The sequence below is a fragment of the Miniopterus natalensis genome, chromosome 7, assembly GCF_054644295.1.
Source record: "Miniopterus natalensis isolate mMinNat1 chromosome 7, mMinNat1.hap1, whole genome shotgun sequence".
Classification (NCBI taxonomy): Eukaryota; Metazoa; Chordata; class Mammalia; order Chiroptera; family Miniopteridae; genus Miniopterus; species Miniopterus natalensis.
In genome coordinates, this window is record NC_142087.1 from 76,280,625 (window position 1) to 76,308,291 (window position 27,667).

Consider the following 27,667-nt stretch of genomic DNA (forward strand, 5'->3'; position numbering starts at 1 on the left):
TTTGCTTGTTCAAATTCTCTTTAATGATATGATAATTCACATCCCCTCAACCCCAAACCATACCCTGACCACACAATCATTAACGTTCAATATATTTTAATCTTGTATCAATTTATTAGAAAACCATTCCTTTTCATCTCATTAGCATTAAGTTGTTTTTTTGGGTGTGTTTTTTTGTCAAAAACCCATTTAACATTATGTAGAAAATGGTCCTTCATACCACAGATTTGTATCCATGTACTAAAACCCCACACTCGGGGCGTATTTTAGAATGGCACAGAAGAGGGGCTGGGAAGTACCATCTACTACACAAGTTTAATGAGATGGGAAAAACCTTTATTCGAGTTGGGAAATCAAGTTGGAAACAAACGTCCTCACTAATCAATGCATTGAATTCCAACCCCTAATCGGAATCATCCTGGTAACATTTAAGATTCTACAACAGTCACAACACTGCGACTCGGGGGGGGGAGGGTCTCACCGTTACTACAGCATTAAAAAATTATAGTAAGCAGTATAAAATTACAATTTATTATGGGGGGCCTTTCTCAATAATCTTTAAAAACATAAAGGGCATACCTCTTGCAGAATTCTATGTATGACTTATTTTTGTGTCACATTTCCCTCCCCCCCCTTTCTTTTGTTTTTTAAGCACTAATCTGGTATGGAATCCGCTGGACAGAGCAAAGCTGGGTGGGCCCCTCCTTGAATGATGGAATAAGTCTGCTTGGGCAGTTCTTGCTGAGAGGAGGAAAATATAGGTGGGGCCGCGGAGGCCACCGCGATGTTCTGGCCCCCGTCGCTCACCACAGTCACCTCGGCCGTCCCCTCCTGAATGAGAGCGTTAAGGCCTTCGAAGTCCGTGCAGGTGATACCGGAACTGGTGATAAAAGTCTGGTTGCCAGCGCCTTCCTGGGGGCCGCCTGGGGCCGTGGGGATGAGAGTCTGGTGCAGAGTGGCTCCCTCCGTCTGGTCGTGCGTGGTCAGCAGGACAGTCGGCTGGGTCAGGGCACCCGCCTCGCTGGGACACCCCGAGGGCTGGGGAGGGGCGATCAGATTGACCTGGCGCAAGATCTGCAGCCGGCTGTTCCCGGGCAGTTCCTCCGGGTTCTGGGCCACCAAGGTGGATGGCACAATGTTCACGGCGGCGGCCGCAGCCTGGACAATGGTGTTCGCCTGGGGCACCTGATGCCCCACGATGATTTTGACTCTCCCCTCGCTGAACTGGGGCACCTGGCTGGGCTGCAGGGGCACCTGGAGGTGGCCCACGGTGAGGGGCGCGGCCTGCTGCTTGCTGGGTTCGATCTGAAACTGGAGGACGGTCACGTCCGAGTTCTTGCTCTCACTGTACTCACTGTGCTGCCTCTTGTGGCTGCGGAGCGAGTCCTCCCGCATGAACGAGGCGTCGCAAATGTCACAGTGGAAAGTCTTCTTGGCGTCCAGCTTGGCCACCTGCCGGCTGCTCTGGCGGCCGGTGTCCTTCCTCTCCGAGGCCTCGTTCTTGACCATGTCCCCGTGGAACTTCTTCATGTGCTTGCTCAGGTTGCTGGGCTGCTTGGTGTCGAAGCTGCAGAAATTGCACTTGAAGGGGCGGTCCGTGCAGTGGATGCGCTCGTGGATGCGCAGCGCGGCCTTGCTGGAGCAGGAGTAGCTGCACTCCGCGCACTTCTCGGGGTGCTCGGACTGGTGCACCCGGCTGTGCTTCCGGAGGGTGGCTTTGCTGTCCCCCAGGAAGTCGCAGTGCGGACACTTGAAGTTATTCCCGCTGTGCTTGATGCGGATGTGGGACTTGAGGTTTCCCTTCATGGTGCAGCGGACATTGCAGAACTCGCACTTGAAAGGCTTCTCCCCCGAGTGCACGCGCATGTGCCTTTTCAAGTCCGAGCTGATTTTGAACTTGGCGCTACAGAGCCAGCACTGGAAGGGGGCGTCCCCTGTCAACACAAGGTGAGTTTCCATGAGAACAGGCAGGCAACAACCACAGCGGATCCCCCCGAAGCACACACCAGAAAATCGCTTACACCAAGGCAGGCGGGTGGAGACCTTCTAACTGCAGCTCCTAGCAGCCCCTGGGAGAAAAAAAAAGGGGGGGTGCGGGGGTGGGGGACTTGACTTCTTTCCCCAAACCTAAGCCACCGCCACAGGCTTGGTGCACCACCACCGTGACAAAACCCAGGAGAAAAACTGAGACGGAAAAGAGCTCTTTAATCGTCCCAAATAAAATGTGTGGATATCCTTAGCATGGTCTTTAAAACAATCGAGCTATGGTTCCTAGATTAATGTGACCACTCGGCTAGTTCGTGGCTCACCATTCTGCGTAATCCGCTGATTTTGACTGAGTTACATGTTGTAACAGATTGAAGGACACATTTTCGAATCGGTCATCTCCGTGCTCACTCATCAGAACATTCTCTTTACAATGATTGAAACGCCCAGCTTACACTTCAGGCAGATTTTTATTAATAAAGACGTGTTTATTGCGCAAACTTTATCCCACATTGCCAGCTGCGTTCTTTACTGGTGAAGTTACAAAATCCAGCGGCTTGACCTTTTATTTTTAAATTCATATTCGCTGAAAGATGAGCAGAGACCGTGATATTCCAAACTGATTTTGTCAACGAATGCCAAGTCCAGTGTATCTAAGGCATACGGGTGACCCCGCCCATTTCAATTATTGTGTAATTAAGCAAAACCACAGCCGCTAACATTCTTCACGGTGGCTTCCGGGATGGCAGGCGCTCTGCTGAACACTCCACAAGAATGGTCTCACCAGATGCTCCCAACAGTCCCCGGAGATAGGTGCTATTAGCAACATTATTATTATTAACACTATTGTACACAGGAGATTGAGGCCTACAGAGACTACGGATCTTGTTCACGGTCACCCAGGTGTAGCAGCAGGGCTCGGATTCCAACCCAGGCTGACTCCAGAGCTGGTATTCTTAGATGCCAGGCAATTATCAGCACCTATGGCCGATGTTCACTCTCTTAGGTCATAAGCTCAAAAGACTAAGGCTGTGTTCTGGCTTTCTGGTATAAGGCCTAACACATCACCATGAGCTGCTTACTACATGCAATTAAAGATGACAGGGAGAAAAAAATAGCAAGCTTCAAGAAAAGTGGGAAGCCCAAACCTAAGCAGTGCTTTATATATGACTCAATACCACTAAGACCATGCACGCTAAATTCTAGAACAAGAAATGGTAAGCTACGGCCAAATCTGGCCCACAGCCTGTGTTTGCAAATGAAGTTTTCTTGGTATACAGCCCATTTGTTTATGTGTTGTTTATGGTCACTTTCAAGGCAGAGGTGAGTGACTGTGACAGAGGCTATATGGCCAGCAAAGCCTAAAATATTTAGGCTTTATATCTGGCCCTTTATAGAAAAAGTTTGCTGACCCCCTTTTTATACCATTGACCCCTTTTTCCCAGTTCAGTGAAACCCATGGGCCCTTTGTCAGAATAATGCCTAAACAGACAAAGGAAAGTAAAAATTAATAGGAACACAAAAGAAACTGATTACATTGAAATAGTTATTAAAAATTTTAAAGAAAAAAATCTGTTATATGGCAATGTGTGTGTTTTATCAATGTATTAAATAATAATATCCAACGGCGGGTCCAGTAGCTACAACCATTTCTAAGTAGAGAAGAGCATTAAAGAAATTCTGATCTACCTGCAACAACTGTTAGCAAAAGATCTGTGGTTTCTACTGGCAACAAGTTCCATGCACTGTGATCAGATTGGTTGCCAATTTTTGTAATTGAAGGTCACATCGGATTTCAGTACAGGTTAGTGAAAACGAAGATGTGTGAATTTTCCGTGCCCCATTTGGTGGACCTGAATTCTATTCACGGATCCTGGGTAGAGGTGTCTGTGGGCTCAGAATAAGAACCTCTGCTCTGGAAGGTTTTACGAGGTCTTCCCGTTACACCCCTGCCCAAATTAGTGACAAATCTTTCTGCCTTTTTTAAAAGCAATCATCAGGGGTGAAACCCAGAAAAAGCAGATAACCAAATCTCACAGAGCTTAACAACACTTTTGACATGGAAGTCAAAGTTTTAAATCCCTTGGTCACCTTCTTTTTCCCCTTTAACCACAGATTTATTTCTTAAACGAGGTGTGCTAGTCAGTGACAGTCCCACCGGACCATGAGTTCTGAAAGGCAAATGACTGCATTCGTTCCTGCCCACTACCTCACCCCGGGTCCAGCGTGCAGTGGGGACTTAATGGATGTTGCCCAGTGAATAAGTGACCAATACATTTAAGTGGACAGATCTTTCTTTTCTTTTCATGTTTTATTTTTTATTTTTATTATTGATTTCAGAGAGAGGAAGGGAGAGGGAGAGATAGAAACATCAATGATGAGAGAGAGTCACTGATCGGCTGCCTCCTGTATGCCTCTCACTGGGGCTCAAGCCCGCAACCTGGGCATGTGCCCTGACCGGGAATTGAACCCGTGACCTCTTGGTTCATAGGGCGATGCTCAACCACTGAGCCATGCCGACTGGGCAGGACAGATCTTTCTTGAGTTTAGGTGGCTCCTAAGATGACTGACAATGTAGTTGGTCAAAGCAAAGGAAGGGTAACAAACACTCCACGGACACATTGCATAAATGGAACACATTTGAATTTTTAGAAAATACACCTTTTCTGGACCAATTTAAAGATGCTACTATAAATGGCAAGTTTATCGTTATGAGTCAAGATGATTCTGAACTATTTCCAAGAATGAATCCTTTAGCTCCTCAAACTTAGGTTGGAGAGATTTCTGAAGATCAGTTGGGCATCAGTGATGCCAATGTCTTAACTACAGGTCCCAAAAATATCCCCAGATCTCCCTGTAGCCACGACCTCTGTCATGTATGTCATCACCCATGCTCTCCTGGCCAGGGCAGGATGACCTGCTGTGACCTCAGACAACAGGACCCCTCGTGTCATCTGATTTAGCTGAGGGAATGCTCCGGAGGCCTGACACAGCAATGGCTTGAAACGGGCTGTGCATTGGGATCTGCTGGCTTGCACGCCTGTCCTCCATCACCACGAGAAAGCCAAGCCTGGCCTCACCTGCTGGTCCTGGGAGGAGGACAGGGACACGGAGCAGAGCTAAGGTACTGCGGTGAAGCCTGGTGCACAGCCGGGCACGGCCAGCAGGGTCTCAGACCTGTAAGTGACCCCAGCCAAGATCCGCAGAGCTGCCCAGACGACACCCAGCTGATCCCCAACACGGCATGCTGTAGTCACTGAGGTCTCCCGGGGGTTTTTGTTACACTGCATTATTGCACAATAGATAACTGATAACTAGAGAACAGGTAACTGATACAGGTATAAGTATTGAGAAATGGAGCACTGCCACACCAGAAAAGTAAGTTATGTAGCACTGGCTTTCAGGCTGGTTGGCAGGTAGAGGCCGCCTGTATGCTACGTAACGGCAAACATTTGGTAAAACTGTCACCTGCGGTAACTTAAAGACAGAAAATGCACCTACTGAATTGTGGACTTGACCGAAGAGATGAATTCTAGGCGAAACACGGCAAGTGTCTCACAAGCTGCACATGATATGCTACCACAAGAGAGAGGCAAACTCCAAGAAGGACTGGCTGTTCTCAGAACGGAACTCAGAGAGAATACTGAAAATCAAAGATGTGCTGGGTTGGATGAAGATTCTCATCTCCAGCCAGCAAAAGGTTTTCGAAGTAAGAAAGCAGCCTGTGGACAAAGATCCTATCCAGGGAGGTGATCTCGGGGCGGGAGGTGGGGACGGAATGAGAAATGAAGGCTGTGAATGTAAGCCTCTGTTAAAATCTCCAAAAGAGTGAAGTTGGTGCCAAGCAGATTCTCTCAGCTGAACAAGGATTCCTGGAAGTCGTGAGGGATTCAACCCACGGAAGATGGTCATATGCCGAAGGCCTATACTTGGGTTCAGAGGAAAGGCAAGTCTCGGAAAGAACTGTGGGTGTGGCCTTTGGCACGTAGATACACAGGAAATGCAGTTTTTATACAGCTCTACCAGCAAAGCTGTCACCCAGTTAGACTAAAAATCTAAAAAGGCGCCCAACCTTTCAAACAGCAAGGTTACTGCAATTGTCCTGGCTGTGTACACTGGGAGTGTGGGGACAGTGTCTTTTTACTGCAAAGGTGCCTAGTTCCAAAGGACCCATATCGCCAGACTTGAAGGCGATCACGAGATCCTGTGATTGGATGTGACTTGTAGAGGGCTTGGGAGGGTGTGAATGCGTTTGTATGTTGGAAAGGTGTGAATGACGGTGGGGTGGACTGTTGATTGCAAAAATGGCCTCAATTCTTTATCCCTCCTCGTAAGTCCCTGTCTTTTGCCGTGTAACCTTGTGGTGAGCTCCTTCTGTGGGTGAACTCAGCCCCAACTCTTGACATTTGCTTTAGCCAACAGAATTTGCTTTAGCGAATGGGATACAAATACAGATATGAAATGGGGTGACACACTGGGGCATGCTTGCTTGTATTACTGCCACTGTCATGAGAAGGACAAGCCTGGGGTAGCCCACTGGTCCCAGAAGGAAAATGAAGGATATGGGAGTAGTGCCAGACTGCCCCAGCCAAGGTCCGTGGACACCCAGCCTTTCCCACACATGTGATTAAGACCAGCCAACATCAACAGAGCTGTCTAGCCAACCCCCTAATGACCTGAAGTATGTGAGCAATAAATACTTGGTATGATATGCCACTGAGGGTTTGTGATGGTTGTTACACAGCATCATTGTTATCAAAAGCTAACTGATACACTTGCCAAAAGGAAAACATACATAATTTGTTAAATTACCTACTCTGCTGAGTTTTCCCATTAAGCTGTACCACACTGAGCTAATCAGAGTATACTTTAAAACGGAGTGAAATGACTAACCAACCATTATGCAGAAACATATTAAAAATGCATCACTTATGTATCTGTTTCATTTAGCACATCTCAATTAAATTACTAGTGAATAAGTTATAAAGTTACTATGTATATATATATATATACATAGTAACTTTATAACTATATATATATAGTAACTTTATAACTTATTCACTAGTAATTTAATTTATAACTATATATATATAGTTATAAATTGGATGTTTTCCCCTATTTTACTGAGAAAGGCACTTCTGGGCAGATGAAAAGCAAAGCTGCATAGAAGGGACTGCCAAACGCCCCCACCTCATTTACTTCTGTGTGATTGAATGCTTTGGGCGAGTATGACTGAAGCGACAGGAAGGCGGGAGCACGGAGGGAGAGCGCCAGGAGAGACCTACCTGTGTGGGACCGCAGGTGGACGGTGAGCTGGCTGGAGTTGCGGCTGGCGTAGGGGCAGATCTGGCACTTGAAGGGCCGCTCGTCGGAGTGGATCCGCAGGTGCTTGTTGAGGCTGCTGCTGTCCGCAGCGGCGTAGTCACACGTCTTGCACTTGTAGGGCTTCACGCCTGTGTGGCACCGCATGTGGGTCTTCAGCTTGTCCTTCCGGCTGAAGCACTTGCCGCAGACTTCGCACTTGTGGGGCTTGTCTCCTTCGAACACACACAGAGGGCTTCAGGAAACAATCGTGAAAGGGCTGACCTCCCCCTGTCTTATGCAGAGTAAGACGCGATCTCCAAAGATTATTTAGAAACCCCCAAGCTGGGTGGGTGGTTGGCAAAGAGCTAACAGCTTGGGAGAAAGGGGAGGTTTCCTCTAGTCTGAGATGAATATACTATTACTGGTATTTTCTAATTTTCCCTACATGGAATGTGAATTTCTTATTTATTTATTTAAATCCTCACCTGAGGATATTTTTCCCATTGCTTTTCTGGGAGAGTGGAAAGGGGAGGAAGGGGGGGACAGAGAGAGAGAAACACAGACGTGAGACCCACTGACTGGCTGCCTCTGGCACTTGCCCCAACCGGGGATGAGCCTGCAACCATGGGATGCGCCCCTGGCTGGAACTGAACCCGGGACCCTTGAGTCCGAGGGCCGGCGCTCTAACCACTGCGCCACGCCGGCCAGGGCGAAGTTCTTATTAAAAACAGAACGCAACTCAAATTTTTGAATTACAGCTAAGTAAACGAACGTGCTCACTGTCCCTTCTGCCATCCTCTCCTTTCTCCCTTACACGACAGGCAGGCCCTGGAACTCGGGCCCCCGCTGTCAGGAGCTCGTGGCTGACCTAGCTCTCGGCCTCACGCGCAGCAAGGGGCGCGTCTGTGACCAAGTCCCGTCAACGAAACGCAGAGAAGGTAAACGCGTCCCTTTTGTAAAAAGACACCGCGTGCTTTATACTTTTCCTGCTTCCCTTCCTTCTTGCCAGCTGTCGCCAAGACATGGGGGCGCCCGGCAGGTGTGGGGAGGCTGGGGCACGTCTCACAGGACGGAGCGGCCTCCTGCCCTGGGCCACCCGCTCCCCTCTGGTCAGTCATGCGACGGAGGCACAAAGCCGGACTCACTAGACACACGCCGCTTGTCACGCATACATTCTTTGACGTATATTTTTCCAGTCTCTTTTGTACCTGGGTGGTCCTCTCTGAAAGTAACTTTTTTTTTTTGGTACCAAAAAACCCCTCTTGGCTGACATGAATTTAAACACCTCCTTTTCGAAAGGCGCTATGCCTCGGAGTGGCTTCATTTGACTCTCTCAACAACTCGGGTTGGAATCCGGGACTGCTCTGCCCTCAGCCGAGCGCAACCCCGCCTCCCCGCGACCACATCTTTTCGCCTCATCGGTGCCCGCGACGGGGTTGCAGGGCTGCAGCAGCCCTGGGGCCCTCGCCCGCCGGCGGGGAGTGAGCCAGGCAGGTACACGCTGCCTGGGAAGGCGCCAGCAGGGAGGGGACGCGCACGCCGCAGGGAGAGCAGGGTTAGCCAGAAGGCCGAGAGGCGATAGTATATATAATATTAACTTGGTAAGAGACGGAAGAAGTAAATTGTGTGTGTTTTGGGGCTCGCTGAAGGCATGCCGAAATCTAAGGGGACACACTAGACTAAAGACGGGTGAATCTGGGCACGCTGGCTGCGAGTCAGGATTTTCACCTCTTACTTTATATATCAAATATGCATTCCGGACAAATCCTAAATAGCCAAGTGCTCACATCAACTGCTGGCCAAAGCTGATCACTCCCATCATAGAATAAACATCTGGCATTTAAGAACACACCTAAAAGTGTATTAAATATTATGATTTTATTATTAAAATGCTAATAGTCAAATTTAAAAATTCAGGAACAATAATTTCTCATCATCATCAGCTGTGAAATGGCTCCTGGGGCCCCTGTCCCGTGTGTCTGCAGTGGGCAGACGCTGGTTGGCCCTGGGGCCCCTGTCCTGTGTGTCTGCACACTGAGCAGACGCCAGCTTCGGGCCACGTGTTCTTCCCTGAAAGTAACTCAGGTTAGGATGCCTTCGTGCAAGCTCTGCAACCTGAAGACGTTGACGGGCATCCTGCAGTTGTGTAGAAACTACCCTACTTGGCTCACCATATGCAAAAGATGCTTTCTGAAGATCTACAGACACAGAATGAAGACTGTTGCCCTTACATACATACATATATATGTATATACAATCTTTTTATTTATCTTTAGAAACAGAGAGGAAGGGGGCGAGGAGGAGAGAGAGACTGATTTGTTCCGTTTATTTACGGATTCATTGATTGATTCTTGTACGCGCCCTGACCAGGGATTAAACCCTGCAACTCTGACATATTAGGACGTTGTTCTAACCAACTGAGCTACCCAGCCAGGGCGTGTGTGTGTGTGTGTGTGTGTGTGTGTGTGTGTATATAAAAGATTTTTTATTGATTTTTCTAAAGGGGGGGGGGAGAGAGAGAGAAAGGTTGATGTGGGAGGGAAACATCAATTGGCTACCTCCTGCATGCCCCCCACTCAGGATCGAGCCTGCAACCCGGGCATGTGCCCTGACCGGGAATCAAAGTGGCAACCTTTAGCCCGGCTGGGCGTGGCTCAGCGGTTGAGTGTCAACCTAGGATCCAGGTGATCGGGGTTCGATTCCTGGTCAGGGCACATGCCCGGGTTGCGGGCTCGATCAATGACTCTCTCATCATTAATGTTTCTCTCTCTCTCTCCCCCCCTCCTTTCCTCTCTCTGAAATCAATAAAGATACATTTAAAAAAACCCCAAAAAACCAAAGTGGCAATCTTTCGGTGTATGGGGTGATGCCCAACCAACTGATCCACACCAACCAGGGCCTTATATTTTTATAATGCTTTCCCAATCCTCATTAATAATGACAGCACTGTATTCTTGCAAGAATGAATATGTGACCTCGACTGATGGAATTCAGCATATGGAAGCCCCGTGGAGAGATTCACCGTTTCTCACGTCGAGAATGCTTACCAATACTTGCAACTTAGTACCTGAACATTCTGATAATTGGAATAAATTCAAGTGACATGTGACTGTGACATTGAGAGATAGGATAGTGGTCCCCAGTGCGATAAGGCAATCATCGGTCAGGGCCAAGGAATATCTGAAATAACTGGTCTTCCAAAGGCTGGGGCTAAAATGTTGACTTTGGGCAATTAGTGACACCGAAGCCAAACCTCGGTGTGTCCCTACCCTATATACAGTTATCGTTAAATTTATACGTCTGTATCATTGAATTACGAGCATCTCATATTTTGTTAAGAATAGTGTGAAAAAGCAATTCATTCTCCATGCAGGAAATTGGGGAGACGTAAAAATAACATATTAAAGAAAATTAAAATCACTAGAACTCCTCGCAGTTTTCTTTTTCCATGCATCAATCTTTTTCTCTCCTTTATACAAAAGTATTTATTTATTAAATCCCCCCTTCAAAACTGCATAAATAACATATTCACTGTATCCAATGAGACGGTGAAGAGATACAAAAGATACATAAAGAAAAATTACTATTCTCTATACCACCCCCCCCCACGCCCACACACCTACACAAACGCCCACACGGAGACACATTTCTAGGAAAATGAGAAAAACTGGGGCATTTAAATCTTAATTAATTCTGGCAGGTTAATTTTCAAAATGACTGCAACTTATCCACCGGTTAAGTTTGCTCCTATCTGTTCCAGCCCTGGATTTTATTGCTTTGAACATTCCCTGCCAAAATCATGTGTAGGAACACCATCTTGCTCTCATTTAATTTGTGCTTGTAGTCCCCGGAGGGTCGGCGTCGCATCATGTATCTGACTGGACTGGGTCCCCAGCTCTCAGCCCAGAGCATGTGCTCGGGGCGTAGGTGGCAAAGAAACGCTACTTACCTGTGTGAATTTTTAAATGACGCTCCATGTCCTTCATGCCATAGGCAGTCTTGAACTGGCAACCTTGAAGAGGCAAGGAAAGGCGAATTACAAAGGGCAACACAGTAACTCCAGAGCGGAGAAACTCGGCAGGAACTTCCTCAACCAAGTGATGCAAGTTGGCCCCACAGAACAGGACACGCAGGTGTCCCGGGCACCCCGATATGACGCACCCAGGTCACGACACCCCTCCTGTGCTTCTTGCCCACACGGCAGGACCTAAATCTAATCATGAGGAAACATCAGACAAACCCCAACTGAGGAACACTTTACAAAATAACTGGCCTGTACTTTGTAAAAAATGTCAAGGTCACGAAAGAAAAGCTCAGGATTCAATGAAAACGAAATGCAATGTGTGACCCTAAATTGGATCCAGGACCAGGGGAAAATGTTTTTCTTCCGACATAGATGCAATTGTTAAAAGCTTAATAAGGTCAGTAATTTGTGTGTGTAAATGTTAATTTCCTGATTTTGATGATTGTACTGCGGTTATAGAAAAGAACTTCCCTGTTTCTGGGAAATACACATTAAGGCATTGAGGGGCAAGGGATAGCGTGTCTGCAACTTACTCTAAAATGGTTTGAGGGGAAAATAAATATATACAGAAAAATAACAAAGCACACATAATATGGAGACATTTGGGAAATCTAGATGAAGGTAATACAGACATTCTTTGAACAATTTTTGTAACCTTTCTGTAATTCTGAGATTATTTCCCAATAAAAAGGTTTTGTGGTTTTGTTTTTTAAGAACAATCTTTCTCATGTCTTTCTAAGCTACAGCACAACATGAAAAATTCACAGTAACCTGAGATTCTCACAAGTCGCATTTCAAAGTCCCATGGCTCTAAAAGTCTTAAGAGCCCACGTACACAGTGACCGGGGAGAGCGAGGGGTAGGTCGTATGTGGTGATGCAAACACCGTGGGGCCGGGACTGGAAAGCCAGGCGGCTGGAGCCGTCGAGAGTTGCGGAGTTAGAGCCCAGGAGCCTGGGAAATGCCACACCCTTTGCACAAGTCGGACACAATGCTGGCTTTACCTGGGTAGCAACAGTTAAGCCTTTTCTGAGCAGGTGGGGCCGAGGGCTTTTTGGCACGTGACTTGGCAGGCAGCGAGATGACAGTGGCTGTCTGGTTTTCGTTGCTTTCCGTGGGCAGGTAAGTTTGATAGCCATGCTCAAAAACGAATTCTGGGGCTGAAACTAAAAGACATGATGGTTATTAATTTTCATAATATGAATATCCAATAGCTGTTCCTTTAGCCTACCGTCCTTTCTAGAGAATGAACAGGTTAGATTGCCTTCCTAGCCTCCCTAGCTGCTTAGGAGTGTTCGTGTGACCCTGTTCCAGCCAGTGAGATGCTACGGCAGGGGTGGGGAACCTTTTTTCCGCCAAGGGCCATTTGGATATTTATATCATTCGCTGGCCATATGAAATTATCAACTTAAGAATTAGGCATAAAAAAAGCTCCTAGATTTTTTGAATTTCAAGTCCCACCTGCAGTTGCATTGGCAGAGCCAGACCAAATGATTTCGCAGGCCGGATGTTCCCCACCCCTGCCCTAAAGAATATCTGCTGGGGGAGTCCTGTAAAAGATTTTCTCCCTGATTAAAAATAAACAAACAAGTAGGGGTAGAGAGACAGTTGAGGAATGCTCATTCTTGCTGCCCTGGTTCCCTACTTCCTGTCTTTGGACATGCTGGAGTGAAGATGTGATGGCTGGATCTGTGGCAGCCATTCTGTAAACGTAAGAGAGCAGCAAGAAAGTCAGATGTTGAGCCAGAGCTCTGAAACCATCCTAACCGAGGCTTATTAGATAAACAAGAAACATCCCTATCACTCACGCCAGGTAGGTTTTCTGTTAATTCAGCCAAACGCTTTAGGTACTTCCAAAAGCTTTACCACAAAATCCTAACAAACAACTAGAAAGAAACGGATTGAAGAAATTCTGGACAGGACTACAAGTTCTCTCAAAACCACTGTTTAACACAAATACTCCTTTAAAAAAAATCCTTGCACTCTCACTGACGTTTTGAGGAGGAAAAAAAAAAAAGAGACCAAACATCTTTATCATTATAAAACAGGTAGTCTCAAATTTCTTTTTCTTTTGGCTTATAAAAATTTTTGTGACTTCTCTGTTAACTAAGTTTATGGTTTGAAGTTTGGAGATATTTCCTTCCTTTATTTATTACATGTAGTTTGCCACATGGAGATTTGGCTTCAAATAAGGAGTAAACTTATATGACCAACAGGGGCAGAACTTCGTTGGGTGAACTTGTCAGACCAAGAGGCCCTAATGATGACTATGAAAGCCACTGTCACATTCTGTTTCCCAAATTTCAATCACCAAGGCACTACCTCCGACGCTTTTGCCACAGTATTTACGGAACACATTTATTTAAATCGACACAGACCTAACATCATTACCTGTATGGGCTGTGCCTGAAGCAACAATATCTATGCCGCAGGTTTGACATGCTATATTTCCTCTGAAAACAAACACCTTCATTCTTTGAACGTAAGATGTTAACAGATTTTAAGATGTACCATTATTTTATGTGTAACAGATTTTAAAGAGCTGCCAATTAAACACCTAATGATGCAATGCTTTCATATTCCTGAGAAATTTCACTTACTGAATGAGTTCTTTTAGACTTCTTCAGATATTTGGAATCTCTATCTCCTGGACGCCTTTGGCAAGAATGACATCATTCTGATGCGGGTCGGAGAAGCCCCGGGTTCTATCAGCATCTGGTCCTTAAGTAAACTCATGGTTTCAATTTTTCTCAAGTGAAACACGCAGAGGAAAATTAAGTGGCTTTTGTTTACAGTTGGCCAACACATTCTGACAAGTTGACCTCTTTCTTCAGGCCACGTCTCTCAAATGCGCTATCAACCATACCTGCCTCTTACTGACATGTTTCACCTGCTCAGCGGAATTTGGCTCTTTGCTCGTTTCCTTTGCTCTGCCGGGGCCCCAGCCAGTAGCACTGGACCTACCTAGGACCTTGCTACAAAGGCAAATTTTTAAAAAAAATGTTTTTATTGATTTCAGAGAGAGGAAGGGAGAGGGGGAGAGAGAGACAGAAATATCAATGAGAGTCATTGATCCGCTGCCTCCTGCATACCCCCTGCTGGGGATCGAGGCCGGGGACCCTGCCTGCAATGCGGGCCTGTGCCCTGACCGGGAATCGAACCACGATCTCCTGGATCACAGGTCGATGCTCAACCGCTGAGCCACGTCAGCCGGGCTACAAAGGCAAATTCTTGGGCCCCCGCCAGCCTACTGAATCAGAAACCCTGGGGTGCACCCAGCGCTCTGTGCTCTCACAATGTGCCCAGGTGAGTCCTGGTGTGAGAACCTCTGGCGCAGGTGACCCTTTTCCATGCACTTCAGCAGTAAGCCAGCCCGGCTTTGTCTCCTGTCGGGAATCCATCCTTCTTGCGGCTGCTTTGCAGGAACAGAGACAGGGTTGTTCCTCCAGCAACACACATGTGCTTCTCTGCGATCACACTGAGCCCCTACGGCTGTTTCCAGGTATCTCTGGGTACAGTTACTTTTCATCTTCAACCTGCAACATCTTGGAAGACGTTCTAAACAGCAAATAAACTCAATACACGTAGTTCCAAAAACCGCACATGACTCTGCCAAAGAGACAACAGTGTGCTCGGCTGTCATCAGGTTTGTTCCCAGGTACACAGAGACCGTTTCGTTTGTGACTCCTGCTGGCTGACAGCAATCCCATTAACTCTAAGGCGCACCCCCGTGTTGGAGACCTCGGAATGGGTCTTTGGACTGACGCGTGTCCAGGTTCAGCCTCTTACTGTGTGCGTGACCTCGGGCCAGTTGTGTAACCTCTTTGAGGCCCGTTTCCTCCCCTGTAAGGAGAGAGAATCACTGTGCCCGCTTCATAAGGTTGTTGCAAAGTTTAATGAGAGAATCAGAAGCAAGGATGCGGCCTTGGTAGAGTCTCTAGTTGAACAGAACTGGGTGCTGGTACCAGACTCTCCACGGGAGTTTGACCAACACCCAGGGTGACCAACCGTCCATCCTTGTTTGCCTGGGACAGAGGGCTACCAGGGACATAGGACTTTCAGTGCTAAACTAGGCTGGCTGGTCATGCTATCGTGACTTCCCCACTTTCTGTTCTACAACTTTCTGAACAAAAGGAAGGCTGGAGCCCTGGCCAGTTTGGCTCAGTGGTTAGAGCATCGGCCCTCAGACTGAAGGGTCCTGGGTTCGATTTCAGCCAAGGGCACGTACCCCGGTTGCAGGCCCAATCCTCAGCCCCAGTCAGGGTACATGCAAGAGGCAACCAATAACGTGTCTCTCTCACATCGATGTTTCTCTCTCTCCCCCACACCCCTCTCCCTTCCACTCTGAAACGCAATAGGAAAAATATCCTCAGACGGTGATTTTAAAAAGAAAAAGAAAAAAGGAAGGGGTGTGTGTGCGGGGGGGTGTTGTGGGAATGGCTAAGTCCTTCCCACAGCCCAGCGCCTGGAGTCCTCAGTCTCCCAGGGAGGTAAGTCCCAGGAGACGGGCTGGGCCCCTCCGTGAGCCTCGGTGTCCCGGGATTCATGGAGAGCCGCGGCAGAGGGGCGCGTGGGAGCTTCTGGATGTCAGCCACGCCTCAATGCGGTTTGCAAACATTCTCTCCCATTCCCCGGGCTGCCTTTCCAGCCTGCTGTTTCCTTCGATGCGCAGAAGCCTGGTGCATCTGATGCAGTCCCATTTGTCCATTTTTGCCTTTGTTGTCTTGGGGAGACGGCGGGAAGCAAAGGGTGAGGCACCCAGCTGCAGGGATTGTTTTGGAGGTAGGGCTAATCACACAAAACATGTGAGTCACCCCAAAATAGATGGCTCCCGGACCGGGAAGGATTTGTTCAAGAGCTTGGGCTCTTAAGTCTTATTTCCTTGAGCCTCAGTTTCCTCACCTGAAAAATAGGGGTGATTCCCATTCCTATCTCCCCAGGCTGCTGTGAGGGTTAGAGGCCAGGCATGGGACATCGTTACTGCAATTGTTATTATTCACTGGTTTATCCCACAAATACTTACTAAGCACCTACTGTGTGCCTTCTGGGCACTGTTCTAGGCACTAGGAACACATCAGGGAGCCAAAGAGGCAAAAGTCCCTGCCTTCATGGAGCTGGTACTCTAGTTTTGAGTGTGCAGGAAAGAAATAATTTAAATACATACAACATAGCTAAATGCTATGGAGAAAAATAAAAGCAGGGAAGTGGTACGGGAAGGGCTGGGGGCACATGATTTTAGGTAAGGTAATCCTGGAAGGCCTCAGTGAGGAGGTGACATTTCAATACAGAACACGGATGCTAGTAATCATTACTAGCATTCTGTTGCAGGTGTGGGACTCCAACAGCCAAGTTACCCAGCCTTGTTGGAGCCTCCTGGCTGATTTATTAGAGGCATCCCCTCCCTACCCTCCCCCACACTCGGCTTCTTTCCAGGAGCCCCTGTGTGCAATGGGACCTGCAGATACCTCAGGGAAGACTTCAGGTGGCCCTGATCACGGAGGGGCTGCTTTGAGTGCGTGTGTGCAATGTGATGTTGGAGTAGCCATTCTTTCCCAGGTGTGAGTGTGAGTGTGAGAGTGTGTGTGTGTTTACACATGTCCGATTGACCTGGGACCACCGTTGGTCTCCACTGCTCACTCTGCTCTTCGGTTCTTTTGCCAGTAAAATGGGGGTATCAGCAGTGACCTTCGAGCTTAGACCTTTCTGTTCTTGCAGACACCTGACAGGCCGATCAGATCCGCTTGCCCTGGAATTAGGACACAGGCGGGAGCTGCCACGCAGATGGCTGCTCCCCCAAGTGGAACCCGCACACAGACCACCTTGGAGCCTCTTTAAAATGCAGATTTCAGCAGCTCTGGGTGGGGCCGAGACGGGATATCTAACAAGCTCCTGGGCAGTGGGCATGGCCCCCAGCCACACTTTGAACCATGAGCATCTGAAATCCTGAATGTATTTCTAGCTTCTGGTGTTGATCTCTGAGATCTAGCAGCATCCTTGCCTCAGTCCTCAGTGGCTCCCTATTTCTCCTACATAAAAATCTCCTCTTGGGCTTAAACAACTATTAGCCAGAGCAGGGGTCTGTCACAGGCAAACAACAGGCCTCTCTAAAATAAAATTAACCTGCACTATACTGGCAATTCCCTAAATAGGAACAAAAAACCCCCAAACTACCAGGGGAATGGAGCTACCTTCTCACTTCTCACACCCCCTTCCCACTCCCAGTGCTGGTTTCACTCGTTCATTCAGATTTGTGGAGCACCTACTATGTGCCAGACATTGATGCCAATGGGTTTCCATCCTTCCTTCCCTTTCTCTTGGCTCGTGGTTCTCAAACTTGATCATGGACCAGAGGTTCTAATGTAGATATAGGGAGAAAAGTCTGAATATCTTTATAGCTGTATTTGTGTTTTTTTAAATCCTCACCTGAGGATATTTTTTCCATTGCTTTTCAGAGAGTGGAAGGGAGAGAGAAAGAGAGAGAGAGAGAGAGAGAGAAACATTGATGTGAGAGAGACACATTGATTGGTTGCCTCTCACACATGCCCTGACTGGAGCCGGGGTTCAAGCCTGCAACCAAGATATGCACCCTTGGCCGCAATCAAACCCAGGACGCTTTTGTCCACAGACCAACTGCTCTAACCACTGAGCAAAACCAGTTAGGGCTATAGCTGTATTTTTTTTTAAACAAGCTTTCTAGGCAACTCTTTCTGCACACCAGCTCTGAGAACTCCCGCTCTCGTCCCGTCTAACAGAGCAGTGGCAATTGTGTGGCCATGCGAGGGCCCCTTGGGATTGGATGCCACTGCTAAGCTCCCCTCCCTGTCCCCAGTGTCCCCCACGACAGTGAACTGGGTATGTGTCCCATCCTAGCCAACAGGATCTAGAGTTTCTGGGAAGCATTTCCTCCCTGATAAAGAGAAGCTGTCGCTTTCTTGACCTGTGGACATGGCTGAGTGAGGACCTGAGGCATAAAGCAGCAGCAGCCTTCTCATCACCATGAGGCACGTGAGAGGGCAAAGCCAAAGGACAAAGTCCACCACCAGGACACCAAGAGGGTGCAGAGAACACGCCACCTTTGAACTGCAGAACCGACCCTGACCCTGGGTCCGCCCTGCCAGTTCTTATCCTAAGAGATCATCAGTGGCCTTGCTGTGCGGCCCCTTTGCAGCTGGGTGTTAAGAGAGATGGAAAGCACCGGCTGGCAACGAGATGTCATTCCAGGGGCGGCCCTGGGTCACTGCATTTTTCAATGAAGTTCTAGGTGATGCTTTTGAGAGACACTGCGATGAGTTTTCCAAGGGATGGTGTGGCAAGGTCAAGTGCATAGATCCTGCAGCCAGGCAGCCTGGATTTGAGACCCAGCTCTGCTGCTTTCTGGCTCGATCATCTCAAACAAGTTACTTAGCCTCTTTGTTCCTGAGTTCTTTATTGGTAAAATGCGGATAATTCTCAGTATTTAATTTATGGATGTGGAAAGGACTTCATACAGAGTGCTTAGGAAAGGGACCGGCACCTCATAAACACCACCTGAGAGTTAGCTAGTATTATTGTTGCCGCATCGTAAGGCAAATCATTACATAGTTTGTCTTACTACGTCACTCACATGCTCAACAACCTTCAATGGCTCCCTAGCTCCTTCAGAATAAAGGCCAGAGATGAAGCATGGCTCCTACCGCATACTCCCTGTGCTATCTCTAGCCTCTGTTATCAGATCTTGCCTCGAGCTGCCCCATCCCCAGACCACCATAGGAGATGCCCCTTTTCCACCGTCTTCCTCCCAAAGGCAGCTGGGTCTTTCAAGACTTGCTATATGTTTGATCTCACAGTTTTCCCCTTGGCTTTCCCCTTGGGACCATCTACTCCTCTAGCTCTTTGGCAAGGCTGCACCCATCGCACATGCCTGGGCTAGTACGTCTCACAACGAAATCCTCCCCTGCGCACGGGCTTGGAAGTCTCCAAGGGCGAGCGTCTCCGTGATCTCGGCTCCAGCACCTGCGCCCGACAGTCCCAGGCGCTCTCCCTGGGCCCTCGAGATGGGACACACGCAGCCTTGTGTTTCAGGCACGTGAACCAGTTTAACCCTTACAGCCGTCCTCTCCTGTACTCACTCGGTAAGCGTTTTACTGAGTGCCTGTGCGGTGCCAGGCCTGCCCTGCAGGGAGACTGACCGTCTGGTAAACTAGAAATTGAACCACTAGTTTATGGTTCACAATCCAAACTCAGCCTTCAGATTATTTTTTAAAGCTTTCAAAATCAATTAGGTGAGTTGGGTCTTCTCTATGTCCCTGTCCTCTGGCCACAGACCACCAGGGACACACTTTAGGTAAGTTTATTACTCATTGCACTGAGGGAACGCTCAGACCATGGGAACTGTGGAGTCTCAGCAACGGTGCTAGAAAGGACTCAGTTTGGGGCTCATGCTAGGTAATTTGGGGGGAGGGTTCAAGGAAGCCTGCATTGGAAGCTGTCAGGATGTGGGGGAGAGTCTGGTTTGATATCTTAATAAATAGTACTGAGAAACGGGAGGCTGCAGCTGTAATAGGTAGAAAAGCAGATGTCACTCAGGTTAGTGGGGAAGGGGGAGTTTGCTATTTTGTGGCTCCAAATGATGACGAAGGTATTTCGTGTGTTTTTTGCCGTTTCACCGTGGTCGAGCGGCCCTGTACCATGCTGATGTTCTGTGAAACTGCCCACGTTCAACAGGAGAACAGCATGGCCTGCAGAGCCAGCCCAGCTCCCAGCAGCACCGAGGCCTAGCTGCCGATGGCTGCTGGCTGTCCGGGCTGCTTTTCTCTCTCAGCCGGCTGCCCACAGGCCCTCCCACTCTCCATCTGCTGCATTCGCTACATGGCTGGACCCCCAACAGCATCTGAATTCACTCCTCTGCCTAAGTAAAGACTGCTTGTCACCAAATAACTGATTAATTACTACTATGGTAAGCGCTAAGTGGGGAAGCAGTGAGAAACCTAACCTCAGGGGGAAATCATGGCTAGCTTCTAGGCGGAGGTGACTTGTAACCTGGAACCTGAAGAGTAAAAATTAACCAAGAGAGATGAAAAGATCATTCTAGGTCAAGAGATCAATTCACTCTAAGTGACCTGCCCAAGGTTCCCTGGTGAGTAAGTGCTTACGGCAGTTCAACCCAGTCTGGCTCAGGACACCAAACTTTCAATTTATTCTTGTCCCCACTTTAAAAATGTGATACCAAGAGTCCCTGCAATCTGCCACGGTCACCGGGCTGGCTCCCCTGGCCCTATATAGCCAAGATGCAAACTCAGGGCCCTGCCTCCAGAGCTCCATGATTTTAAGCCAGAACTTAGAAAATGCATGTTAGATGCTTTTTTCCTCCCCTCACCAGCATCAACATCTAATTTTACTGCTTCTACAGGAAGTTCTTAAATCAAATGCAAAACAACAGGAAGCTTTCAAAGCTAGCAGGCAGAGAATAAATTTTACTTTAATCCAACTACTATAGGACGGAGAGGAGACCTATGAGCTGAGTGAGGACGGGTTTCGCTTAAAGAAGGACCAAAGAGCAACCAGTAAGTCTGGACGGTGTCTGGGTGAGGGCACCTGGAGAATCTGCCAGTGTCCGGGTTCGGGCTGTGGCCTCGGGCAGTGAGGGACTCTCCAACCCGGCTGAGACCCGGAATCCCCCAGGGAGCTTGTTAAAAACACAGATGCCTGAGCCCCAGGGATGCAGGTGCAGGAGGCAGAGCCCAGGCACCAGTGTCCTTAACAAGCTCCCTGGGGGCTCTGGTCCACAGGCAGGTCTGGGGACTGTCACTGGTGGACACTGAAGCTCAGGTGTGGGGGGAGTTGGGCCCAGAAAACTAAACAAAATAGTATAAAAGAAAGAAAAAAGCAAGATTCTGCTTGTTTTGTGGCACAGAAGCAGGAACAATCAGAGAGAGCGGCTGAGTCAGGCAGAAAAGCAGCAGATCTCCCCACCTGCTCGTGGCCTGTTCACTCACCCTCATTAATAAGGGTGGTCATTTATTGAGGCCAATCACTCTGCCCCAGTCCTTTCTGTGGATTATCACAGAGTCCTCACAATCGCCCAATTATATTAGGTATTAGGCTCCTAATTCTCTGACCTAAGAGTGTCAGGTACCATTATGACCCGTTTGTACAGATGAGGAATATTAATCAGTGAGTAGGCCACCTGCCCCGTCTAGGGCTGTGGGGTGTTAGACTGGGAGGCGAGTCCAGCAGTCAGTCTCCGGAGCTCCCTTCAACATGGTGCAGTGGGTGCCACCGTGAGCTGGGCACAAAGAGGACTGACCCTAGGTCTGGCCTGAGTGCACAGGGCGGTCAGCAAAACAGGCACAGCAGGAGTGGATGGCTATGAGCAATGGAGACACTGATAGGAGGGTGGACATCTTCGAGCAAAGTACTAGGGGGACAGAAGGAGCAGTCACTGGGTGTGGGGTGAGTTTCACTGACAGATGTCAGATTCGGGCAGTCAGTTCATTTACTCAACCGAGAATGAGCGCCCTTGTGCCCAGCGCCTTCTAGGTGCTGCGGATCCAGCGGTGAACACGAGGGGCCCAGCCCCTGACCTCAGGTGCCAACATTCCCACGACGGGATAGACCTTACAGGTCTAGGGCAAATAATCACTGAATTATGGGCACCTGGCCTGGTCTGGGCAAATAGTGTGTGTGATGTCAAGGACAGGGTTGGAGGAAATGTCCTTAGGCCCAGCTCTGACATCTGCGTAAGAATAAAGTCAGTTCCAGGCAGAGGAACAACAGGTCTGGAGGCTCCGAGGCCAGAGGAATCCTGGCTCATCTGGAAAACAGAAAGGCGTTCCTCATGGCTCCGGCAATTCAGAGGGGACGGGGGTGTTCCCGATGAAGCCAGGTCCCTTGTGTGCAGACCGTCACGAACCTTAAACTCTCAGGCTGAGTTGGCGTCAGCCAGGCAAAGACAAGAAAAGCATTTCAGGCAGAGGGAACACCATAAGCAAAATCTCAGAACACAGAAAGATGTCATGGCCACAGATGAAGGGGGGGCACCAGGTCACAGGCTTCACGCCCACAGCAGGGGTACTGGGAGCCTGTTTCTGAGGACAGGGAACTGAACGCTAAGTCTGCAGAGAGAAGGCAGCTGAGGTAAGGGCCAAAATACCTAAGTCCTAGGACTGTCCTCACCTTGTGGTGGGACCTTGGCCATGTCTCATCCCCATCTGCAGCGACATTTCGTCCAGCGTTAAAATGAGAAGGTTGTACCAGGCCCATCTCTAAGGTGTTGTGTTTTTTTTAGTTTTCATGTTTTCTTGGTGACTTCCTCTAAGATGACAATTAAGATCAACTCTGGAGAAAGTGGGAAGACCTCAAGGTAGTATTATTAAGGCTTGTGAGGGGATCAGTTATAATTACATTTCAATGTTTTAAAAACTCAGCAGAAACATTATTTTGGATGCATTAGGGAAACGACCACAGAACTTAGCATATTACAAAAAAATTCAAACATCACAACAACATACAATTGATGAAGTGAAAGTCGGTGTTCTCTACTCAGCTCCAGATGGACTATTTAATCAACAAAAGAATACGCTAAAAAAAGCTTGTGGGCTCGATTGGGCTCACAGGTGTATTCTGTTTGGCCATCAAAGTTGTAAAGTTTGGGAAATTTCACATTTTTTGGCTTCTCTGAAAAACTCAGGTATCTGCCTGGACCCAAAGAGCAGCTGCTTCCACTTTACCACAGTCCCCACTATTCCCTAATGTGCACGGCTTACATTTCTCTCATTAACATTACCTGCCTCATTCCTGTTCTAGAAGCTGACCTTGAACATAATGCTCTATATGTTATACTTACCTCAAGAATTTTCTATGTCTGCATACAGACCTAGCTCCCCTTTTGAAGGCTAAGTCATACCCACTGCCCGAATCTCTGATACTGATTTATTTAATTTCCTCTTGATGTTTACATATACAGGCTCCACTTTCTTTACAGTATATGCTATAAAGTTTTATAGGATAAATACCTGGAAGTGGACTTACTGGGTAAATGTGTTTTGTGTATCTTTTGAAACATGAAAGATTTTAAATATGATATTTAAAATTTGAAAGACACCACAAAAATCATCCAGGTTATGTGAATTTACATCCCCAGAAAAGAAAAGCAGATCCTTGCCCTCAGCCTTCTGTTGACATGCGTGTCTTTAACTACCAAGGCACCAGAGCGTGCTTTCAGGGTTAGGACCTCTTGTATCTCACCAATTGCCCTTTGCTGACTCTTCCACTTGGTTCATTTTCTCTACTTTATTGATTTTAGGAGTTCTTTATATATGAGGGACATTAGGCCTTAGTTATATATGCTGTAATTTTTTTCCTCCAGCTGTTTTTATACTTAATACATTGTTTCTACTTTGGAAAAATTGCAAGTTTACTTGCAAGCACATGATATTTTTTTTTTCGGGGGAAGTGTCCACAACCTGTCTTCTTTGGTAGGCACAGTATTTATATTTGGTAGACACACACACACATATTTTTTTTAATTAAAAAATGTGAATGCCTTTAGCTAAGGAATACATTCTCCAATTCCCCACAGAACCCACAATGTCTGCACTAACTCATTCATAAATAGGTGTACGTGTGTGTATGTGCACATGTGTGTGCATCTGTGTGTATAGTATTTACTCTAGGACTTTTATGGTTTCATCATACACATTTAAATTGTGGATCCACCTGCAATTTATTTTTTGTGGAGTAAATGGATACAACCCAGAACTGGGATGTACTTTTCTGTTTTCCGGGTGCAGTCCAGGGGAGGGGAGGCATCGATGCCTGTTCACAGGTTCAAAAACAAACAAACAAACACTCAATGTTTTATGTCCCTTTATACAAATAATGCAAATGCGAAGACCATACATACACTCCCATCACCCAAAATAACTATCTTTTTTTTAACTGCAATGTATTTCTCGCAAGCCTTTTTCTCTAGTCTTTTGCTTTAGAAACTTGTTTGTTTTGTGTAACATATGACAACATTTATAACTTCTAACACTTCATGTTTTAACCCAGCACTTCCGGAACCTGGCTGGACAGCTGGTTTCCCCGCGGAGCTTGTTAAAAATAACGAATCAGCAACCCCAAGGGGTAGACCCTGGGAAACTTTCTCACAAGTTCCACAGAGGCGGCTGGGACACGGCCAAGTGTAACGGACACCCCACGCACCACCCATACCTGTGATCGTCTGAGTCTCTGAGGTGATGGTCCTGGTGGTGGTCTGGGCCTGGGCGGCGGGCACCGTCTCCTCTGATACAAACTGGACCGTGCTGGGGGCCGCCCCAGGCGCGCCGGTCAGCTGGCAGCCGCTCTGCTTGTGAGCGACGAAGGCGTCCAGGTTGTTGAACTGCTGCTTGCAGATGCCACAGATATGGATGTCGGGCGTCAGCTCAACCAGCACCGTTGTGCCGCCTGGAACTCCACGGGGCAAAGAGAAAGTAACGGGTTAATTCCAAACAGTTTGAAATTACAACACAAACCAGGTCCGTGGTAGGAAAAAGGGCATGGTGGCAGACACGGCCAGCTGGTGGCTCAGTGTCCACTCTATTTCTCTCTTCTTCCCTGCAAAGAGAACTCCAATTCTGTCCTGGCAGTAATGTACCCAGACCCAAGTAATGGCTCATGAGGCATTTTGTTCATAGGGGCACTAGTGGCATTTTACACAAGAAAGTTCTTTGATGTGCATGTCTGCCCTGGACTTCAAAGAACCAGAAGCCATCTCCTACCCCAACTAAGAATAGTTTTACTTCCCAGTTAATATGAAAACCAATCCCTCCACAGTTCCAAACCCTATCCACCCCTCCCTCACTGCAAGAACCACTAAATAATCTTGGTCCCCTACATACTTAGGAACCCTTCCAGCACACTGCTAAAGGAGCTTCTGGAGAAAGTTTGGCTTTCATGATAAAAAGGGAACGGACATTTTGCCTTGAATGCAGATGTGATGACATGGGCTTGTGCAGCTATATTGTAACTATGAGGAAAATGCTAAGATCCCTACAGATGCTGGTCCTTACTTCACTGATCTCTTAAATCAACCACGTCCAGATTCCTCATTAGCTCAGTTTCGTTACTTAGAGCCAAAATTCATTCCTAACTGATAGAGACATTATTTCTCCATAGTAATGATACCAAGAAGTAACACTGTGTTCACATTTGCAAAGTACCTACCACAGTTCCTGGCACCACATTAGAAAGTGCTATGTAATTCTTTATTGAATAAAGAAACACCACTAATTAATAAGTCTCTAATATGAGAACCTTAATTTTTATTTAAAAATTTTTCTTTGCCTTATTATAAGGAAACTCATGTTTACAAGAGAAAATTTGGAAGAAAACAGCAGTGGAAATCACTCACAATCTTTCAACCTATGTGTATCAGGAACATTACAGACTATTTTCTATTCACCTTCAAAAAACTTGTTAACTGGAGATTTTTTGGGATCATAATGTACTGTAAAAGTAATCTTTTCCCCATATATCACGAGTGATGGTGCTGTATCTCTAAAATACATCGTAAATGTAATTATATAATAATACAGTCACATTGTTTCATGCTACTCATGCTTCCTAATTTTCAGTAACTATAAGGTCTATTATTTCCAATTTTCCCCATGCCTAAATAATATGAGAAATACTTTGTGCATATATGGTAGGCATCCATGTATCAATTTTCTGAACATTTATAAAAGTGTTTGTCACATTATGTTCAATTTTCCCCAAGTCTAACTAAGACAAGACATCTTTGTAGGGAAATACAATTTGGTTGACTTGCTAAGGAGAGGTGCTCTGGGACTGAGGGCGGTGATGTTTTATCAGCCATCTTGCAGAACGCCCTGTGCACTTAAGTACGTTGAAGTCAATGGATGGAAGGAACGAAGGCTTTCCTTCAGAACCTCTGGAACACTGCCTCCCTGGAGCTGCTGACGGGCTCGGGGGACTGCGGGGAAAACAAAGGACCAAGAGACGAAGTGACCTGCATCGCTGATGATTCCGATCACGCAGGGCTGATGCCCAGAATGAAAGGGGAGGAGAAGTTTGTGCTTCACAGGATGACTGAGGACCACATGCGACGGTGCTGGTAACAGGCCCGCTCAGGGGTCCCTCCCACAGCACGGCTCCCGGCTGGCTTACTACTGAGCTTCCCTACTCGAACTTGAACGCACGCCTTCTGAAAATATGGAGTGATAAAATATATCTACCTCTTGCGCTTGTAGTGAGAATGAACTGAGACCAAATAAAAAACACTGGGCAAGTTCATGTTCGCCACCAACAAGGAGAATTGCTTTCTCTGCAAAGTTCTCCAAGCATCAGAATAACCCGGGGGAGGTGGGCTAGGAGTTAGACCTGGACACATCTGAGCCCCAGTCCGGGAGAGAAGTCATAAAGGGGGCGGGGTGAAGGGGCGCTGGGTTTAGGAAAATCTGTGCTTTCCGCAAATGATGCAAGTTACACAGCCAGCCAAGTTGGGAGCCGAAGTCTCCCCAACTGTTAACATGAACAGCTAACGGGCGAAGCGCTTCCTCGGTGCCAGGGATCTGCAAACCCCGGCGCCAGTGGTTCTCGAACTTCTCCCAGCGAAAGCCTCAGACCCCCTCCCCTCCAGCATCCCCACCGCAGCCCAACCTGAGGGGTGGGGCCCTGGAGAGGTCTGTGGTTATTTTTTTAAAATAAGCGGTCGCGCTCCCAGGTGGCTGCTTTGCGCTGGACCACACTTGGGGAAACAAAGCTTCAGGCGAAACTAGGGACTGCTTGTCTCGGAAGGAAAATTAAAACGAACCCCAAACTCAAACCACCACGGCCCCATTCCTCATTCAAATCCCCGCCTTCAGGGTGGACGCGGCTTTGCAGCGGGGCGCCCAGCCCCGCCGGCCAGCCCTCCGAACCCCCCGACCCCCACGCGCCACGGATTCGGGGCCACCGAGGCAGAAGTTTTCCCACCGGCGTCGCAGCGGTTACCCCAAATGCCCCAAACTCCACAGGGGAACCCGGGAAATGTCCCAGGGGGGTGGGAGCTGTCTGACCGGCATGCCCTCCCCCCGGGGTCCAGCGCGGCCGCAGCGCGCCCCCGCCCCGCGCAGGGCAGGGCGCCCCCACCCCAGGTGCGCCCCGCGCCTCCCGCCCGGCGCGCCCGCCGCGCGCTCCGAGACGCAGGCACGGCCGTCACCCCGATTTCGGGGCCCGGGCCTGCTCGCTGCGTCGCGGACGTGCCCGGGCCCGGGCCCCGGAGCGCGCACTGCGCCCGGCGCGGCACTTACTTTGCACGGCGCCCGGGAAGCTCTCGCCCTCGCTGTTCGCGTTCATGGCCGCAGACGGGGGCCCGGGCGGCGGGGGCGCG

At 48.2% G+C, this 27,667-nt stretch overlaps 1 protein-coding gene across 2 annotated transcripts; it reads right to left on the reverse strand.

Moving 5' to 3' along the window:
* LOC107536077 (uncharacterized) lies at positions 1 to 27,667 on the reverse strand. 2 transcript variants are annotated; one of them, XM_087819171.1, is made up of 6 exons: positions 27,588 to 27,667; positions 24,508 to 24,741; positions 12,318 to 12,479; positions 11,240 to 11,302; positions 7,272 to 7,523; positions 1 to 1,934 (listed from the first exon to the last, which is right to left on the reverse strand). In XM_087819171.1, exons 1-6 carry the CDS (start codon positions 27,631 to 27,633, stop codon positions 655 to 657), a joined length of 2,037 nt encoding a protein of 678 aa, XP_087675297.1. In that variant the 5' UTR covers positions 27,634 to 27,667; the 3' UTR covers positions 1 to 654. The 2 variants fall into 2 exon arrangements, with proteins under 2 accessions (XP_087675297.1, XP_087675296.1); XM_087819170.1 differs by having other exon boundaries at positions 24,508 to 24,747; positions 27,588 to 27,663.